The 20589-nt window shown below is 39.9% G+C and overlaps 1 protein-coding gene across 1 annotated transcript in view; it reads right to left on the bottom strand.

Annotated features, from left to right (window-relative positions):
• unc5a (unc-5 netrin receptor A) overlaps window positions 1-20589 on the bottom strand; it is a 416817-nt gene that overhangs the window by 115193 nt on the left and 281035 nt on the right. The window contains exons 4-5 of the mRNA XM_055643076.1: window positions 15946-16049; window positions 14150-14330 (exon numbers count right to left, since the gene is read on the bottom strand). Of these exons, the coding sequence (XP_055499051.1) occupies window positions 14150-14330; window positions 15946-16049 (285 nt within the window). The remainder of the gene's footprint in view (window positions 1-14149; window positions 14331-15945; window positions 16050-20589) is intronic.

The raw sequence follows: 20589 nt of genomic DNA, 5'->3' as shown, positions 1-20589 counted from the left end.
TATAAAAGGTGCACCACCTGCTGAAATGTCTAATGCGGAAGTTCATTAATATAATATTGTCTAATCAACTGCATTGGAAAAGTCACTTTCAAGAAGTGAATTAACAGCTTTCCAAACACTCAGGGAAAAACATGTTCCATTTGAAAGTAGTAAAATACATTGCTCCCCAAAGCATGAAGCAATAAGAAAAGAATGTGAAGTGAATAAATACTGACACAGAAGGCTGAGGCATTTGTTTAGTGCTGAACAAACTTAATGGGAAATATAAACGAGAGCAAAGAAATCACACCACATGCTACAACATCAGTAGAGTGGATGAACAACCAAAACAGTGAGTCATCCATACCCTTTCAATGTTCATCCTTACTTTAGTTCGAATTAAATATGAAGCTTTCCTGCTTTATTGGTTCACTTGCATATCAAGATATAACACTCTTGAGTAATAAAATTATGGCTGATACCAATAAGGTTGTTGTTACCTGTGGGTTAGTGGATAGTACACATAGTTCTGTGAGACAAGTGCCAATCGAACAAATTCAAGAACTCATGTTTAAGAAGGAACTGCAGATGCTGGAAAATCGAAGGTAGACAAAAATGGTGGAGAAACTCAGCGGGTGAGGCAGCATCTATGGAGCGAAGGAAATAGGCAGAGTTTTGGGCCAAAACCCTTCTTCAAGAACTCATGCTGACCCTTTCCAGCGCAGAACAAAGGGTGGATTGCATTGTTTGAGATACTCCCTTTGATGTGCCGTTAAATCAAGGATATGTCCATCTTTGTAAGGGAAGGAACTGCAGACGCTGGTTTACACCGAAGATACACGCAAAGTGCTGCAATAACTCAGCGGGATTAGCAGCATCTCTTAATGGGTGACATTTTGGGTCGAGACCCTTCTTCAGACTGAACATTAATATTCAGCGAGAAAAAATGTCCATCTTCTCACATTGTGCGATGGATATGATTAGTCGGCAATATTTTAAAGAGTAGTTATTCGAATGCTTCAGGCTAAAGTTAATTAATCGCTGTCATTTAAATAAATTATTGAATCGCTATAATATTGATGTTTGTGGGATTCTCCTCTGTGCAAATAGTCTGTTTTTCTACATGACATAAACAATTGCACTTCACATACATTATATTAATTGGTAATTTTTTGGGGGGATGTTCTGTGGTAGTAAATTATGTTATATATCATTGCAAATTCTTGCTTTCTTGATCATGTTAATGTCAGGCGAATGGTTAACCTGAAAAAAATATGAAAATATCACAGCTTCTCTTCCATATTCAAGGAGCTCAAACTCTTTGATTGACTAAGTGCACATTACCATTAACAATTCAATCAATGTTTACTACATAGTATGATGTCAATATGGATTACCTCTGTTATCCATCCTTTTTTCAGTAATTTTTTGGTTTAACTAATAAATCTGCACATTTGATCAACTAATAAATCTGTGCATTTTTTAAATCTTGTGTAATTATTTTTATGTAGCTGCAGTAAAAGACAAATTGCTGGAGGAATTCAGTGGGTCAGACAGCATCTGCGGAGGGAATGGACAGACGGCATTTTGTGTGGGGTCACTTTTTCAGCCTGAAGGAAGCCAGGGAGCTGGAAAAGAGAGGTGGGGTTGATGAAAATGTATAAATAGTGAACTCTCCTATTTGTAGTAATTTCTCAAAAATCCAAACACTCCTCTCTTTCCTCTGCCTCCACCCCTGTCCCGGTGCACACACATTCTCCCACACCCTAGTCACCCTGTTCTTTTCTCAACTTTGTCTCCCCATCTCTTTCCACCCCCTTCCCCCAACACCACTCCCCCACTCTGAAGAAGGGTCCCAAACTGAAACATTATCTGTTTGTTGCATCCATAGTTGCTGCCTGACCCGCTGAGTTCCAAGGAATGATTGGATGAACATATTATGAGTGTTTGACGGCACTAGGCCTATACTTGTTGGAGTTTAGAAGGATGATGAGGAACCTGTTTGAAACTTACCGAATAGTGAAAGGCCTGGATAGAGTGGATGTGGTGAGCGTATTTCCACCACTGGGAGAGTCTAGGACCAGAAGTCATAGCATCAGAATAAAAGGATGTACAGTGCCCTCCATAATGTTTGGGACAAAGACCCACCATTTATTTATTTACCTCTGTACTCCACAAGTTGAGATTTGTAATAGAAAAAAAAAATCACATCTGATTAAAGAGCACATTGCCAGATTTTAATAAAGGCCATTTTTACACATTTTGGTTTCACCATGTAGAAATTACTGCAGTGTTTATACAAATTTCCTTATTCCCAACATCTATTATTGTTTCTAGCTGTCCCAGCTTATCAGTCAAAATATCATCAAAGTCCTTTACCATAGCCCGTCTTACAGATTGTTCTTGTTCTTTTATATTTTGTTCCATGGTAGAAATGAGTCCTTCTCCTTCAGATTCTCGCTCAGATTCCTCAGAGGTTACCTTCTCCAGGTCTTGAACAACCTCCAGCCGAGTTCTTTATCTTGTCTGAGGTCGAGTCGGCAAAGTCCGTTTATTCATCCAGTCAGTATACAGCGATTTCTGATGACGTCACTTACGCGACGCCGGGTATCTGCCGGTAAGTATTTTCAAGTCGGTCCGTTTTCCTTTCCAGGCGTTTTAATGCGTTTTAGCGCTTTTAAAGAGCAGAGCTAAAACGAGCGCCTGCTTGCTACTCCATGGCGCCACCGGAAGTCCTCCTGCAGTTCCTTCTTGAACATGTTTAGTATTTTGTTACATATCCTTTGCATGCAATAACTTCTTGAAGTCTGCGATTCATGCACATCACCAGTTGCTGGGTGTCTTCTCTGGTGATGCTCTGCCAGGCCTTTATTGCAGCCATCTTTAGCTTATGCTTGTGTTGGGGGCTTGTCCCCTTCAGTTTTCTCTTCAGCATATAAAAGGCATGCTCAATTGGGTTCAGATCGGGTGATTGACTTGGCCACTGAAGAATTGACCATTTTTAATCTTTGAAACGCTCCTTAGCAGTATGTTTGGGATCATTGTCTTGCTGTAGAATGAACTGCCAGCCAATGAGTTTTGAGGCACTTGTTTGAACTTGAGCAGATAGGAAGTGTCCATAGTTATCAGAATTCATTATGCTACTACCATCACAGTTGTATCATCAATGAAGTTAAGTGAACCAGTACCTTCAGCAGCCACACGCCCACCCAGACCATAACACCCCCACCACCGTGGTTCACAGATGAGGTGGTATGCTTTGGATCTTGGGCAGTTCCTTCTCTCCTCAATACTTTGCTCTTGCCATCACTCTGATACGTTAATCTTCGTCTCACCTGTCCACAAGACCTTTTTCCAGAACTGTGGTTGCTCTTTTAAGTACTTCTTGGCAAACAGTAACCTGCCCATTCTATTTTTGCGGCTATCCAGTGGTTTGCATCTTGCAGTGTAGCCTCTGTATTTCTGTACATGGAATCTTCTGCGGACAGTGGTCATTGACAAATCCACACCTGAAAAATGTTTCTGATCTGTCGGACAGGTGTTTGAGGATTTTCATTTATTAAAGAGAGAATTCTTCTGTCATCAGCTGTGGAGGTCCTCCTAGGCCTGCCAGTCTCTTTGCGATTAATAAGCTCCCCAGTGCTCTTTTTCATCTTAATGATGTTCCAAAGAGTTGATTTTAGAAAATAGGTGCAGGAGGAGGCCATTTGGCCCTTCGAGCTAGTACCACCATTCATTGTGATCATGGCTGATTGTCCCCAATCAGTAACCCGTGCCTGCCTTCTCCCCATATCCATTGATTCCACTAGCCCCTAGAGCTCTATCTAACTCTCTCTTAAATCCATCCAGTGACTTGGCCTCCACTGCCCTCTGTGGCAGGGAATTCCACACATTCATAACGCTCTGGGTGAAAACATTTTTTATCACCTCAGTCTTAAATGGTCTCCCCTCTATTCTAAGACTGTGGTCCCTGGTTCTGGACTCGCCCAACATTGGGAACATTTTTCCTGCATCTAGCTTATCCAGTCCTTTTTGTAATTTTATATGTTTCTATAAGATACCCCCTCATCCTTCTAAACTCCAGTGAATACAAGTCTAGTCTTTTCAATCTTTCCTCATATGACAGTCCCGCCATCCCAGGGATCAATCTCGTGAACCTACGCTGCACTGCCTCAATCACAAGGATGCCCTTCCTCAAATTAGGAGACCAAAACTGTACACAATACTCCAGATGTGGTCTCGCCAGAGCCCTATACAACTGCAGAAGAACCTCTTTACTCCTATACTGAAATCCTCTTGTTTGGTAAGACTAATGTTTGGCTGATGTCTCTAACTTACTACAGAGAGTTATTAAAACAGCACAGAGCATCACACACACTCAACTACCCTCCCTGGAAGACATTGACAGGGCCCGATGTTTACGTCGGGCCACAAACATCAACAGGACTCATCCCACCCTGCCAACCACCTTTTCACTTTGCTGCCCTCTGGGAGGCGATACAGGTCTCTGAAGACTCGCACTTGTAGACTAACAGTTTCTACCCATGTGCCATTAAAGAACTAATCTCAAATAGATAACACTGTGGGCAAATCAACACAATTCGTGGTGCAGTATAAAAATTTGTCTGCTGGAGTGTGCAAAATAATGTGCAATATTTCTATTATCTATTCATTTATTTTATTCATTGATCTTGCCAGTAATATGAGTTAATGGTTGATTGTGTTTTTGTTCTTTTAAATCTTTTATCCCGTGCCTTCTTTTGTATACCACTGTGAGATGCACTGAAATTTTGTTGTACAGTTGCTGTGCAATGACAATAAAACGTATTTGATTTGATTTGATTTGATTTCAACAGTTTTATTCGTGTTTCTCAGTCTCACAATGGCTTCTTTGACTTTCATTGGCACAAATTTGGTCCTCATGTTGACAAACAGCAATAAAAGTTTCCAAATGAAAGACCGGAGGAAAGGTTGGTGCTGAGAGCTTTCTTATACCAGCATTAAGGAGGCATTGAAACACACCTGAGCAATTACAAACACCTGTGAAGCCATGTGGCCCCAACATTATGGTGCCCTGAAATCGGGGGACTATGTATGAACACAGCTGTAATTTTTACATGGTGAAACCAAAATGTACTGTATTAAAATACCCTTTAATAAAATCTGACAATGTGCACTTTAACCACATGTGATTTGTTCTATTACAAACCTGAAATTGAAGAGTACCGAGGCAAATAAATAAATGATGGGTCTTTGTCCCAAACATTATGGAGGGCACTGTACCTTTAGGAAGAAGACGAGGCCAAATTTATTTAGTCATTGTGTGGTGAATTTGAGGAATTCATTGCCACAGTAGGCTATGGAGGCCAAGTCAATGGATATTTTTAAGGTTAAAATTGACAAATTCTTGATTAGTACAAATGTCAGGGATTATGGGGAAGAAGGCTGGACAATGGGGTTGTGGGGGAAAGATAGATCAGCCATGATTGAAGGGCGGAGTACACGATGGGCCGAATGGCCAAGTTCTGCTCCTATCACCTATGAACATGAGTTCCTACTGCAGTTTCTCTTTTGATCAAGATTCCAGCATTTGCAGATTCTCGTGTCTTCTTGATGGAGCAGGGTTCTTTTCTAAGATTTTAGCCTTTGGAAAATACTGTTGTTTTTCCCAGTAATCCCTGATTATTGAAACCAATTGAAAGGGTTACAACCAACTGCAGATTTCCTGGTACGTGTAAACTTGGCATTAAAAATTCTATCAGACAAAGAAAACCACTGTATTCTGCAAAGCAATGTTTGCAATATTTTCATGGCCTTGAAATGTTTATAATCTATTGCAATGTGGAAAGAGTTTCTGATATAGCATTTATAATACTTTCCAATCCATAAGAAAAATGTCATTTTCTTTTCAAAGCCTAAAGCAATTTTAAATCTTCCAAATTACTTTATCCTGATGTCTTAGTATTATTAAACTGATCCATAATCTTTAGAAATAAAACATTTTCTTTCAACTTAAACTCTGTTTTACTCTATTTCATCAATTAACAGGCCTGGTCTGCCTGTTAATTATTTTTCCTGTTTGGTCTCTGGCAAACTTGCTTTTTGTTTTTCTCTCACCACCTGCTTTTATGTTTTAATAATGCACAACTGACTTTGTTGTAGGTTAGAAAGATGCAGGAGCAGAATTTTATTTACTATTTAGATTTTTCTCAGTCCCCTGGGACTAATCACAATTAAAAATAACAAGGGCTACTGCAGCTAAGTCATTACTTTAGACAGTAATGAAGTAGTGTGGTTGGATCAGAAAGGCCTTTCCAGTTATGTTAGAAAGCAGAGGTCATCAGACACTCTGCAGAACTATTGAAGATTGCCCCAGGACAGATTCAGGGTAGATACCCTCAATGGATACTTTACATCAGGCTTCACTGCAAAGGACAATAACTTATTATATTTTTAAAAAATGGGTATCTAATTTTAAAGCATAAAAGTGGTGTTGTGTATGTAGTTTTGGATGGAGTAAGGGGATCCCAAAAGGGCTGACAGCCACATGCAATGGCTGTAATCTAAGGTTGTTGTAAATATTGACAGCTGCACCTTAAAAGGTTCTTTATCACTTACTAACCGGAGGTTAACATCAGTCCTATAGATTAAATCCCACAAGATAGATTGGCAATGGATAAGGACATAAACAAAATATTTTTCAATCATATCTAAATGCCTGCTAGTAAATCTGAAATTGAAACTTTAATTATTTTTCAATTGAGGCACCGACCATGTGGATGGGCAAATTCTTGGTACATCTTCATTTTCAGTTCTTGTTTGTTGAGACTTTTCACTGAATTTCAAATTGAATATGTCAGAAACAGACTGCTGGTCTTGGGATACTCGTCAACTAAACAAAGGTGAGATAAAGGCACAGTTTTTGTGGATATATAAAGTTGAGATGATTCCATCGGAATAAAATTTCAGCTGATATTTTAATTTCTTCTGAGATACATTTGGCAAAAAGATGTTATATGAAAGCATTATTTTCTCAAATTCAGGGTATCACAGCATGGTTTTGGAACAGCTCCGTCCATGGCCACAAGAAATTGCCAAAAATTGTGGAAGCTGCCAGACCATCACACAAAACAAACTCCCTTCCATTGGCTCTAGTTACACCTCACGCTGCCTCGCCACGACCATTAGCACAAACAAGGATGAGTCTCAAACCAGCCACTCCCTCTTTTCCCTCACCAGCTATCCACAAGCTCCTAGTTTCTTCACCATCATTTGAAAATGATACATGGTCATTGTTTATCCTCTTGTCACAGTGACCTTGGTTCAATTCTGACCTGGTTGCCACCTGGATGCTCTTCCTATGTCCATATGAGTTTTTTCCCAGTGCTCTCGTTTCCTCTCACTTCCCAAAGCAACAGCAGTGGCACCAGCAGTGGTTGCCTTGCCAACAGTCTGTTTGTCCCTTCCTTCTTTGTGTTTAAATAGTATGCGTTAAATGTATGTTTTTAGTGTTCTTCAGCTTGTTTCATGTGGGGGTGGGGGGGGGGGAATTGGGGGAAACTTTTTCTAGGATTTTTTACAGTAAGGTATCTCCGTTCACACTGCGGGCTAACATCGAGGAGTTGGCGGCCTTTGCTGGAGACCGACTTCTGAAAGCTCCACCGTTGGGAGCATATGGGACCTTAACAGTGCGGAGCCTGCAATCCCATTGCCAGGGATCGACCTCGGAGCTCCAACCGTGAATGCTTGCAGACTTAACATCATGGAGCTCGGAGTTTCGACCGCCCCGATGCAGAAGCTTTGACTGCCCCGACGCGGGAGCTTTGACTGCCCCGACGCGGGAGCTTCGACTGTCCCGACGCGGGAGTTTCGATCCTCCCGACGGACCGCGGGAGAATAAGGAGGAAGAAGCTTGGACCCTTTTGCCTTCCATCATAGTGAGAAATGTAGGGAATCCGCTGTGGTGGATGTTTATGTTAACTTTTATGTAGTTGTGTGTCTTGTTGCTTTTTTTTGGTTGTATGGTAATTTGCATACCACTGTACCTTAATTGGTACGTGACAATAAAAGACCTTTGAAACCTTTGAATTGGAAGGTTAATTGACACATATTAATTATCCTTAGTGGGTTGGTGAGTGGAAAGATCTGCTGAGGTTTATTGGGAATGCGGGTGGAATAAAGGAGGATTAGTGTGCATAGATGCTTTATAGTCGACATGAACTCCGTAGGCCTGATGGCTTTCTTCCATACAATGGCATCCTTCTTTTCAACTGTGAACTGATACATTTTGCTTTATAGTTTGCGCTCGCTGTTTCTTGAAAGGTTGAGAATGAGTGAGTGGGGGTGAGCCCTATCGTGCTTGTAAATGCACAGTGTTGTGAACTTTATGTTGTCAAGGAAGATTAATTTACCATATCTTAAAATGCACAACAGCCTGAAAAGTCTCAAAAGCAAATACAGAACACAGATATAATGCCGTTGGGAATAAATTAAAAAAAATCCATCTGATAGCACAACTCATTGTTGCTAGGAATTCAATCAGAGACAGTTTCAATTACTGGAACCCAGGTATTAATAAAATTTATTATTTCATATTATATTTGACAGTTCTGCACACATCTATTAAGTAACAATATTTTTGCACTTGTTCTAAGGATTTGAAAATAAATAATGATGCACATTGTCAACTACATGGTATGTAGGATTCACCATGTTTATGGTATTCAACTGGATTCATCAGGCATGATTTCTTTAAAAAAATTCATGATAAGCCAAGGCCAAACTTATCAAAGTAAATTATCAAGTTGGAAACCTAATAACCTTTTGTGTGCCCTGTGTTTCTATAATTTGAAAGTATACAATTTGCAAATGGTAAGTGGAAGGGCTTTAGAGAATTTTCTTCCCCATCATCAAGGTCTTCTGGAACAAGTTGGATCAGGTGGTTTTTACCCACCCCCTCCCCCAAGTTATTTTTGTATATCAGCAATATTTATAAAGAATTAAACAAAGAGATTCCTTTTCCCTGATTTTTTTGGAACGCTTTCATAAAGAACATATTCTTATGTTCTTGAGGGTCAGGATGTGCACATTACTTACGACCAACAAAGGACTTGCTGGAAAAACTCGTAAGCGGTTTATTCTGCTTCGTCTTTCTACATTCACAATTGTTAAACTTAGGACATGGAAGAGATAACTTTTCCAAATTATTGCATTTTATGAAAGTTTAAATAAAATTGTGCGACATAAATGGGGATTTCTTTCATTTGATTCACACGTAAAACACAATAGAGGGCAGCACTAAATTATCAATTGACTGCTTCTGATTATTTCACCTGTATCGCATTTGCTGATATAATCTCAGAGTCTTCTCTAAGCTGGGAAACGCATGCACCAGCCATAACATTGATATTAATGACAATGACAAAGGATAAACGATAACTATATTGCAGTGATGATGTTGAGTGCACATGTGAAGCTGACAGTTTCTATAGTGTAGCCTGCATTACTTTCTTGCTGGATTTGTCCATTAATACTGATGCTGTTAGTCAAGTGGGTTTCATTGTCATATTTATCAGCATGGAACAATTAATTTCTTGCTTGCAGCAGCGCGACAGGTTTGTAAACATAGTATTCAATAGATAATATAATAAACAAGTGTAAAAAAAAGTTCCATAAATGAAAACCCCCAATAGTGTAAAAAACACAACAGAGGCCCTAGTTCATATAGCATGGTGGGTGTTGGGATGAAGTTGTTCCCGAACCTGGATGTTTTTCAGACTCCTATACAATCTTCGCAATGGCAGGAGTGAAATGAGAGGATGGCCATGGCTGTGTGGTCCTTGATAATGCTGGTTACCTTTTAGATCAGTGTTCACCCTTTTCATAACCTCCTTTGTTCCTGGGCATTCATGTTGCTGAACCAGGCCATGATGCAATCAGTCAATATACTCTCTATCATACATCTGTAGAAGTTCAAGCAAGTATTCGTCCAAATATCGAATCTCCTCAATCTTCTAAGGAAATTAAGACATTGATAGGTTTTCTTTATGATTGCATCGATGTGCTAGGTCTGCGGCAGATCTTCAAAGATATGCATGCCCAGGAACTTGTAAGTTATTGACTCTTTCCACCATTGACCCATTGATGAAAACAGGCTTGTGCCTTGGCTATCCTCTTCTACAGTCAACAGTCAGTTCCTTGGTTTTACTGATTTTGAGAGTAAGGTTGTTCTTGCAACATTCCATCAGATGACCAATCCCTACTCCCTGACTCATCATTATCCATGATTTGTTGAACAATTGTGGTGTCGTCAGTAAATTTAAATATGGAATTGGAACTGTGTACGGCTGCTACATCATACTATAGAATGAGTAGAACTGAGCACACATCCTTGAGGTGGCCCGTGCTGATTGTTATCAAAGGGGAAGTATTGTTGCCAACTCGTACTGGTTGTGTTCTGTTGCTGATGAAGTCGAGGATCTGGTTGCATGGCTCTCCGGATTCACCAAAACCTTCCTGCTTTCTGCAAGGTTCAGGTGCATACTGCGACTTAATTCTCCACACTTGCTTGGATGAGTGCTGCTCCAAAAACAATCAAGGACCACAACTCTACACAGAACCAAGCATTGATATGGTGTAATCCATCAATGACACACATTGGCTACAATGTACTATCTACAAATGGTGTGTGGAAGTAAGTTCCTTGCATAATAATAGCTGTATGAGGATGCAGCTAAGTTGCATTTTCTTAGTAATGATTAGAGAGTTCCAATGTGCTGGTTTCGTCAGCAATATTCATAAATGATTAAATAAAGAGTTTCCTTTTCCCTGATTTTTTGGAACATGCTTACATAAAGAACATATTCTTCCGCTCTTGTTGGATGCTACTTTATCCTGCATTTATAGCAGTGAAGTAAGCGGTAGCAATGAAAACTCATTTGCAAATAACAAATTACTTTTACAACCTGCCACCAGAATATGGAGATTGTTAAATCCATAAAGAATCTAATGTTCATCTGTTTTCATGCTGTTGGCTTGATGTGTTTATCGTCCTTATGTGATGTACTGCATCTAGTGTAAATCTAGATATCTGGTGTAAATCAAATTGCATTCTAATAATGGACGAGAATGATCTCGGGGACGACTGGGTTAACGTATGTTATGTGTTTGACGGCACTCCGCCTGCACTCGCTGGAGTTTAGAAGGATCTGGGAGGACCTCATTAAAACTTACCGAATAGTGAAAGGCCTGGAGAGAGTGGATAGGGAGAGGATTTTTCCACTAGTGTGAGAGTCTAGGACCAGAGGGCACTGCCTTAAATTAAAAGAGTGTACCTTGGGACCCACCTTGTCCATGCCGACTCACTGGGCTAGTCCCACTTGCATGTATTTGGCTCAAATCCCTCTAAACCTTTCCTAACTATTCAAATGTCTTTTACAATGGTATTTGCTTCTGTAACTTCCTCTGAAAGCACATTCCAGATATGGACTACCTTCGTGGTGAAAATGTTACCTCTTTAATCTCGCCCCTCTCACCTTAAGCCAATACCTCAAGTTTTCAGAATCTATCCTGGGAAAAAGACTGAGCTCTCACTTCATCCGTGCCCCATGCTGCCTTTATCCATGTTGATCTCCAGCAGCATGGCCTGTGGTGGTGAGGGATATACTGAGGAAGCCCCACTCTGAAACATCTTACCAAGCTTTCACAGCTGGCTTTGAAGGTTCTTCTATTATTCAAATGCAATTTGATTTACAACAATTAGCCAGATGCACACTAGATGTTGAAGATCATTGTAAGTACTTCTATATGTCTCTAAAGTTGAGGGATAGTCAAAAACAATTAAATATAAAGTAAGTGATTTGATGAAGATGAAGGTGAAGATGAAAGATGAAGATTTTTCATCTTTCATGAAGGTGAAAATGTATTTCTAAATCCAAACAAAAGTTGAAATAGTAAACTAAACTTTTTGTGAAAGAAATGTCTTCTTTGCTTCATATCTGAAACCACGTTCAAATATGTATCCCTCAGATTGTAGAATCATACAGCACAGACTCGGATCCTTCACTATGGAGTCCCACTAACTGGCAAGCACCTATTTATACCAATCCCATTCATTTTTTTTAAATTCTCACCATCACACCAATTCCTTTAGATTCAACAATACACCTGCACACAAAGGATAATTTACAGTGGCCAGCTCACCTGCCGACTTGCACATCTTTGGGACATGGAAGAGAACCATAGCACCCAGAGGAAAACCATGGCTGCAGGGATAATGTGCCTACTCCACACCAACAGCAGTGGAGGTCAGAACTGAACAAAAGTCACAAGAGTATGAGGCAGCAGGAGCATCTTTGAGACTAGTTTAACATGCCACAGTATCCAAGAGGAAGCAAATACTCAGGATTCTCAGGAAGACAAGCCTGTCACTGGGATTGGATAGTTTTACAGCTGGTGCATGTATTTCATTTAAGCAAGTAAATGCCAGACGATCTGTTTGGCACTGCTTGTATTTACCACAGAGAGGTCCAAGTACAGAGATCAGAGCTGTTGGCAGAACAGTTAGAGGCCATCACATTTAGGTAAAAGAAAATAATGTGCCAATGTGATGAAAATACGGAATAACGTATCTTTAGTGAAGATAAACTGTACTGTTTGAATTGAGCAAGTCTGATCTGAAATTACATTAGACAAAAGTCTGTGAATTTTTGCCACAGGCCTTATCTCATCAAGAGATTTTTGAGTTCATATTTGGTAAAATTAAAGCAATAGTTGTGTGAATTACACAAATATCCAGATCATATTAAAAGGTGATAATAATATTCAGGTCATACAGTGTATGACAGCTATCAGAATGGGAAAAGAAAATACTCAAATAGCTTTTGGAAGCAACCATGACTACACAATCAGAAAAGGTAAAGAAAGGTTAATTCAGATTCATAACATGTAGTTAATTAGAAGTCCAGAGATTACATGAAGCTTAACCAAATATTTATGTGCCTTGTCAATAATGCCATTGAGCACAGCAGATCAACATATTAGTACTGATGATCACGTTGTTGTGATAGGAACAGACTTCTGAGAAATTTCAACAATAATTTCCAGATGATTAATTTTAATATATCTGGCTTTTTGCAAACAAATTACCATTCGAATAAAGTGTTTGTTTTTGACTGAAAGCTACCACAATTGCATACACAAGAAATGGATGAGATTTTACCTGTATGCGTTGTATTTAAGAAACACACACCTATTTATTACAAACTATATTGCAAATTCTATTGGACCCAGATTGCTACATAAGTAAATATTAATTGGTGGATCCATTTCTGTACATTGGGTGATCCTGAATGGATGCATTTGCATATTTCAAAATGTGCCACCAGGAACAGAAGGTGGCTCCAAGCAAACTAGAAGGTCAGGGCCATAGATCATTGGGGGCCTGGGGGCCCAAACATTGAATAGCAGCAGGAAGCAAATGGGGAAAATCAGACAATTGAATAAAAAGGGGATTGTAGAGAGAAGGAGTCAGAGGCCTGGCCACAAACGGCTGGGGGTGCTGAAGAACATGGTGAGGAATTGATGGATGATGCTACGTTGGAGCCTTCTGAAGGATCAAATTGCAGAATGACATTTCCTTTATGGGCCACAATCCAGCACAGTGATATTAAAACCCAAAATAGACACAAAATGCTGGAGAAACTCAGTGGCACAGGCAACATCTCTGGAGAGAACGAATGGATGACGTTTTGGGTCGAGACCCTTTATATCAGACTGAGATACAGAGGAGAAATTGGAGATATGGAACGGTACAAAGAGAATGTAAGGTGTGAAAACGACAGAGCAAAGCAGATGATAAATCAAGGAAATGTTGAATTATTCATTGTTGTCCCAGTTGGCCCAGCGATGTCCAAAAGCAGCGTGGACACTTTTGCAAGTGAAATGATATCACCCCATGCCAAGTTGAATTTTCAGTGAAGTAAAATAACTAAAACAATGGTTAAAAAAAAGTTGTCAATTGCATGATGCTGAATAAAAACATAATTTTGCAACTTGATTTCCTAACATACTTAGTTTCAATAACGATTATATTTTTTAAAGTTACATTATTAAGTGAAACACTACTGCTTATTTTATATTAGCAATAAACAAAGATGTAAAATCCTGTTACCATATGTTGTTACTGCAGCAGTTGCACTTCTCCTTCTGGCTACAATATTCTTCGCCACACAGGTGTAATTTGCCGTGTCTGATAATCGAGCTTCTTTGATGATCAGATTATGATCCATGGTGACGTAGAAGTTCGGATCTTCGATTGGGTCAATCAGTTCTTCGTTCTTCAACCATTCCACCTTTCAAATACAAAGTAGTTGCAGACAAAGAGGGTAAATTTAACTGTACTTCATCCAACTGGCTCATGATTTAGAGAAATGGAGAAATAGTGTCTCAGTGGGTCAGGCAGCATCTATGGAGGGGCTTGGACTGTTGACTGTTCATTCAGAGCCCTTCACCTGGATTGGAAGAGTAGAGGGGAGATGACCAGTAGAAACAGGGGAGGAGGAGGGGTGATACCAAGTTTGCTTTAACATGTGGTAGGAAATGTACACAATGTGTGGTTAATGAAACTAATAAAGAAAGTAATATCTCATCACGGAGCTGACATTTTATTTGAATTATGTAAAAAGATACAAAATTGTATAAATTACTGAATATATATATATAGTCTGTGAAATTGTCAATGTGAGCGATAAAACATAATTAGGGATGGAAGTTCTCAGCTTGAAAAATATCGAAAGCATGTACCAAACAAGTGTTGGAGGGACATCATGGGCCTGGCAGCATCTGTGGAGGGAAAGATGCCTCCATCATTTTGAATTTTGCATTACAACCCTTCTTCAGACTGTTTGTGTAAGGGGAGAAAGCTGGGAGAGCGATGGAGTGGAGAGGGTGATTAGCCAATGGGTGGGGATAACACAAAGGCTAGAGATGAGATGGAATCAAAAGGGTGTCAGATAAGGAAAGAGGAAAATGCTGTGTTGGATGTAAAAGTTGGTGGGATGCAAGGTGAGGACGAGGTAACTATCCTTGTACCATCTGGGGGAGGTGAGGGGTGGAGGGATAGCAGAATTGCAAGGTGCAGGAGACCTTCTTTAGTCAGAATATGGTGAATCTGTGGAATTATTTGCCACAGAAGGTTGTGGAGACAAAGTCAGTGGATATATTTAAAGCAGAGATAGATAGATTTTTGATTAGTACGGGTGTCAGGGGTTATGGGGAGTAGGCAGGAGAATGGGGTTAGGAGCGAGAGATAGATCAGCCATGATTGAATGGTGTAGACTTGATGGGCTGAATGGCCTAATTCTATTCCTATCACCTATGATCTTATGAGACAAGGATAAGTGCTCCAACCACAACAACAGGGGAGAAACCACGCTTATTGAGGAAATGGGATCTCAGATGTCCTAAAGTGGAAAGCCTCATTATGGGATCAGATTCTATTTTGGTTCTCTGATCTTTTGTTATTCATCTGCAATTAATAGAAATCATGGGGAATATGTCAGTGGATAGTGTGGTATTGCAGGGAAATCTGCCAAGACTATAGAAGGAGCTCAGGAGTGCTTCATTGAAATTCTGCCTCAAAGCCAACATCATCTCACGTAAGAGATGGGTGGATAGAGTGACAAAGGTTAGAGATGAGAAGGAAACAAAAAGGTGTCAGATAAGGGTGTCAGATAAGGATAACTATATGATCACGAATGCAACACACTATTTCTATTGAAGATGTTTTTCAAATGTACAACTATTCCTTGATTTTTTTTGGTGCAAATGCCACATAGGGATTCATCCCAAGAATTTACTGTGTTGCATATAATGCAGAAATATAGTGCATGATTCAAAGCTCAAGGTAGTTTTGTACTTAGTTACACCGTGGTTTCTGTTGGATTCACAAGCACCGCTACAACTTACGTTTGCAGGTGGAATACCCTCTGGGGGTCGACAATGAAGTAAAACCTCTTGATCCAATGGAACCTCTTTCCCCATTGGCTCTTGTTCAAAATTCTTCCGCAGATCTTCAATCCAAAAACAATAAGTACAATTAATCACTGTTGTGAAACAAGTCTGCACAAAATCACACAATGCTCAGTAGATTTGCCCATTGCTAAAAAACAATACATTCAAAATGTTAAAAAGAATCTAACAAAAATGAAGATTTAAATTTTTACCCAATAAGTCTGAAGAAAGGTCTCGACCTGAAACAGCACCCATTCCTTCGCTCCAGAGATGCTGCCTGTCCTGCTGAGTTACTCCATCATTTTGTGTGTATCTTCCGTATAAAAAGTTCCTTCCTACCCAATAAGTTCTACTGGTTAGACAAATAGAGGATGATGCAAGTGGACTCGAGCCAAATCTCTCAGGTCCTTTTTAAATATTGTAACTGCTAAAAGTCTATTTATTCTCACCCTATTTACAAAACGAACAACGGTACTTAATCTTTGCACCTAAGCGAGATTTAAATGGGGACATCTACTTAGTGGATCTTCTTTGCCCTGATTCTGATCCACCTTAGTTTTCAACTAATTACATGGAGCTTGTTTTTCACAGAATCGCATGAGGGAAGTGATGGACATGCCAGAAATACCCTCTCGAGCAGTAGCTAAAATTATGTGGTGCAGTCTTCAATCCCTTAGAATGATGGTTTGCATCTTGGTGGTTAATTCCCTGAACATCCAATTGCCTGGTTGCTCAAGGGTTGCAGTCTGCCAAGCAGTTTTTACCACACCTGCTGTAGCTGAAAACAGTGGGTTAAAAATGTGCTGGCCTCTGTTTCTCTGGGCTCTCTTCTCAGTCAGCAAAGCTTTTCATCCTTGCTTGCTTTTTAGGTGCTCTTAGGTCGACAAAATCCATGCTGAATTCAATCACTATACACTAATCCTGCATTCATCTCATTTTATTCTCCCTACCTTAACCCCAGATTCTATCACTCACCTGCACACTAGCGGCAATTTACAGTGGCCAATTAATCCACCTTAATGTTTTTGGGATGTGAAAGGAAACCAAAACTATGAGAGGAATAGATAAATGAGAATAAAATCATGAGAGGACAGATCGGGTAGATGCACACAGTCTCTTGCCCAGAGTAGGTGAATCGAGGACAACAGGACATAGGTTTAAGGTGAAGGGGAAAAAATTTATTAGGAATCTGAGGGGTAACGTTTTCACACAAAGGGTGGTGGGGGTATGGAACAAGCTTCCAGAGGAGGTAGTTGAGGCAGGGACTATCCAAACATTTAAGAAACAGTTAGACAGGTACATGGATGGGACAGGTTTCGAGGGATATGGGCCAAATGTATGCAGGTGGTACTTGTGTAGCTGAGACATGTTGGCCGGAATGGGCAAGTTGGGCCAAAACCTTGGGCCTCCCACACTCCAAACACTTTTGTAAATTGTCCTCTGTGTGAAGGGTAGTGCTAGTGTATGGGTTGTTTGCTGATCGCTGCGGACTTGGCTGGGCCGAATGTCCTGTTTCCTTGCTGTATCACTAAATTCTAAAGACTCCAAGCCAAGGGATCTAGCCTAGTAGAATGAGTACTGCAGAGGAGCATTTTGGATGAAGAAGCAGATATATCATAGATTTAAGTTTATCAGAAACCATATCCAAGATCATCCTCATCTTCAGTGTTGGTTGAGCCTAGCATATACTGTAAACGGATCAGAAAGTCTTAAGGATTGTAACTTTTTTTTGTCTTAAAAACAAAATGAATATACTACCTTGCCTTCAAAGATACATAAATACGTAAAGAATAGTAGGCTATTCGTCCCTTCGAGTCAGCACCGCCATTCAATGTGATCATGGCTGATCATCCACAATCAGTACCCCGTTCCTGCCTTCTCCCCATATCCCTTGATTCCGCTAGCTGCAAGAGCTCTATCTAAATCTCTTTTGAATCGGCCTCCACTGCCTTCTGAAGCAGAGAATTCCACAAATTCACAACTCTCTGTGTGAAAAAGTTTTTCCTCATCTCAGTTCTAAATAGCCTACCTCTTATTCTTAAACTGTGGCTCCTGGTTCTGGACTCTCCCAACATCGGGAACATGTTTCCTGCATCTAGCGTATCCAACCCGTTAATATTTTTTATATGTTTCTGTAAGGTTCCCACTCAACTTTCTAAATTCCAGTGAACACAAGCCAGTCGCTCCATTCTTTCATCTTATGACAGTTCTGCCATCCAGGGAATTAACCTCGTTGAACTATGCTGCACTCCCTCAATAGCCAGAATATCCTCCTTAAATTACCCTGAGATCCTGAGATCCCAGCATCACAGAAGACAATTGGCAGAGAATCTGGTTTATTCCATGAGATATTAAGCGCTGGTTGAGATAATTGGAAAAAGCACATGGTCATAAGCCCACAAATATTTCAACTGCAATGCAGTAGTCTTGTTTTCCAGAACCAGACATTGACGCAGAGACAACAACCTGGCTGCTCAACACCCGGCTTGAGATCTAATTATTCCCTTGGTTTATTTATGTTTCATTCGCAAGAAGAAGCCATGCCTCCAGTTAAGCTGATCCAATTCTGTTACTGCACTCATGTCTAGTTAATAAGGTGGAAAATTGCCTTGGTAAAGGGTGTTCACAAAAGCTGATCTAATCCAACAGGGCTAAATGTCACCCAGTCTACTTCACAGTATGATCAGAATGATGGATAGTACCACTGATCGTGCTATTAAGCGACACATATTTACTTACCATTTACCTGTTCACATATAATAAGTTTGTTTTTCAATGGCTCCAAAACATACTCCATGTTTAAAGAACTTAAAATATATCATAAGCTTTGATCAACTTTTAGTCACATCCAGTTTTCAGCACCAGACCAGGAATACCAGGGCAGCACAGTGGCGTAACGGTAGAGCTGCTGCCTTACAGCGCTAGAGATCAGGGTTCAATCTTGACTGCGGGTGCTGTCTGTATGGAGTTTGTACGTTTTCCCTGTGACTGAGTGGGTTTTCTGCGGGTGATCCAGTTTCCTCCCACACTCCAAAAGATGTACAGGTTTGGTAAAAATTTGGAAATTGTGTCAAGTGTGTAGGATAGTGCTAATGTATGGGGTGATCACTGTTCAGCACGGACTATGTGGGCCGAAGGGCTTGTTTCTCCACTGCATCTCTAAACTAAAGTAAACCTGGTTGTTTTAAAATTGTTCAACAATGCTTGCATCCAAGACAGCATGGATTAATTTCCTTGAAGTACTGCAACAGGCTCATTGTGAAGGAAGGACATAATCTGATGCACATCGGAAGTGAATTTATATCAGGCACTTCAAGAATTTCCATGGCAGAAACATATTACTAGTCATTGTATATTAAGTACATTTTCATTGCCCAGCACGGATATAAAAAGCAGCACTATTCAATTTATAGACTATTATTGGCCTTCCTGTTTGCAAATCTCCCACATCCACTGCAGAGTGCGGCAAACATAAGTGGCTCTCAAATTACCATACTTTGTTGCATAAATGCCAGGTACAAATCCATGGGCTGCTCCAAGCACCTGCTCATCCTAATTGTTCGCTTCCATGCTGCAAGGATTGTTCATTTACTCATTACAACATGAAGAAAATGCCAAGTCATTTAATTCAAATGCAAACAATTACTGCGCTTTAATTATTTATCACCTGACTGCCATCATTTTGAATTAAGAAGGTAATCGTTTACATTTATCACACAGTATCACGTTGAAGGCATTTGTTATTATACTAAATTTAATCAGATTATATGTAAAATAGTTGATTATGATGTTCTATTTCATTAATGTTTTGTTCAGGAATATTTTTATAACTTAGTACAATTGTACTCTTGGAATACAATTCAAGTGGTTCCAGAAATCTTTTTATACTCCATTTAACGTTTGGACAATTACCAGCCTGCCATTGATAATAGTGCTATGTATGTATTAGATGTTTTTGTGTTGCAAATCAACAGAATGCACAAAAATCATCATCTTGGACAAGGGGAGGAAAGAGGGGTGGTGTGGTGGAAGTTGATTTATTAGGTTTAGATGTGTTGAAGAATGTAAGTGATGATTCCAGATTATATGCAATGCTGTTAATGAGCAGAAACTGGCAAATGTCTGTACCTGAAACTTGATTCTACAACTGCTGTAAAATGTTTGATTGTCACAGCTGAGGACAACATGCTTGGTGAATGCAGAGCGATTCCTGCAATCAACAAACAGGAAATGAAAAAATATCTGCTGATTCAGGAGATGGTTACAAGCTGAAACTGATGTGGATAACATTTGCCGCTTTGATGAAAACCTCTCCCATTACATGGGAACTGCCTTGTGTCTAGAGTTCAGATAGGGAAGACAGAAATATTAATGTATCCTTAGATTTGGGAACTTCAGCAAACATAATATAATTATGCAGCCCTTTCATGCTAAAGTTCGTAAATAGTGTGAAATGTGATCATAATATTGGCCCGAATGAATAAACGTCTCGACTTTCATCAGCACCAACAAGGGGTATTTAAGGTACACAAAAATGCTGGAGAAACTCAGCGGGTGCAGCAGCATCTATGGAGCGAAGGAAATAGGTGACGTTTCGGG

The sequence above is a fragment of the Leucoraja erinacea genome, chromosome 11 (genome assembly GCF_028641065.1).
Source record: "Leucoraja erinacea ecotype New England chromosome 11, Leri_hhj_1, whole genome shotgun sequence".
NCBI classification, from domain to species: Eukaryota; Metazoa; Chordata; class Chondrichthyes; order Rajiformes; family Rajidae; genus Leucoraja; species Leucoraja erinaceus.
The sequence above is the reverse complement of the archived record's forward strand: the minus strand, read 5'-3'. Positions and strand labels throughout refer to the sequence as shown.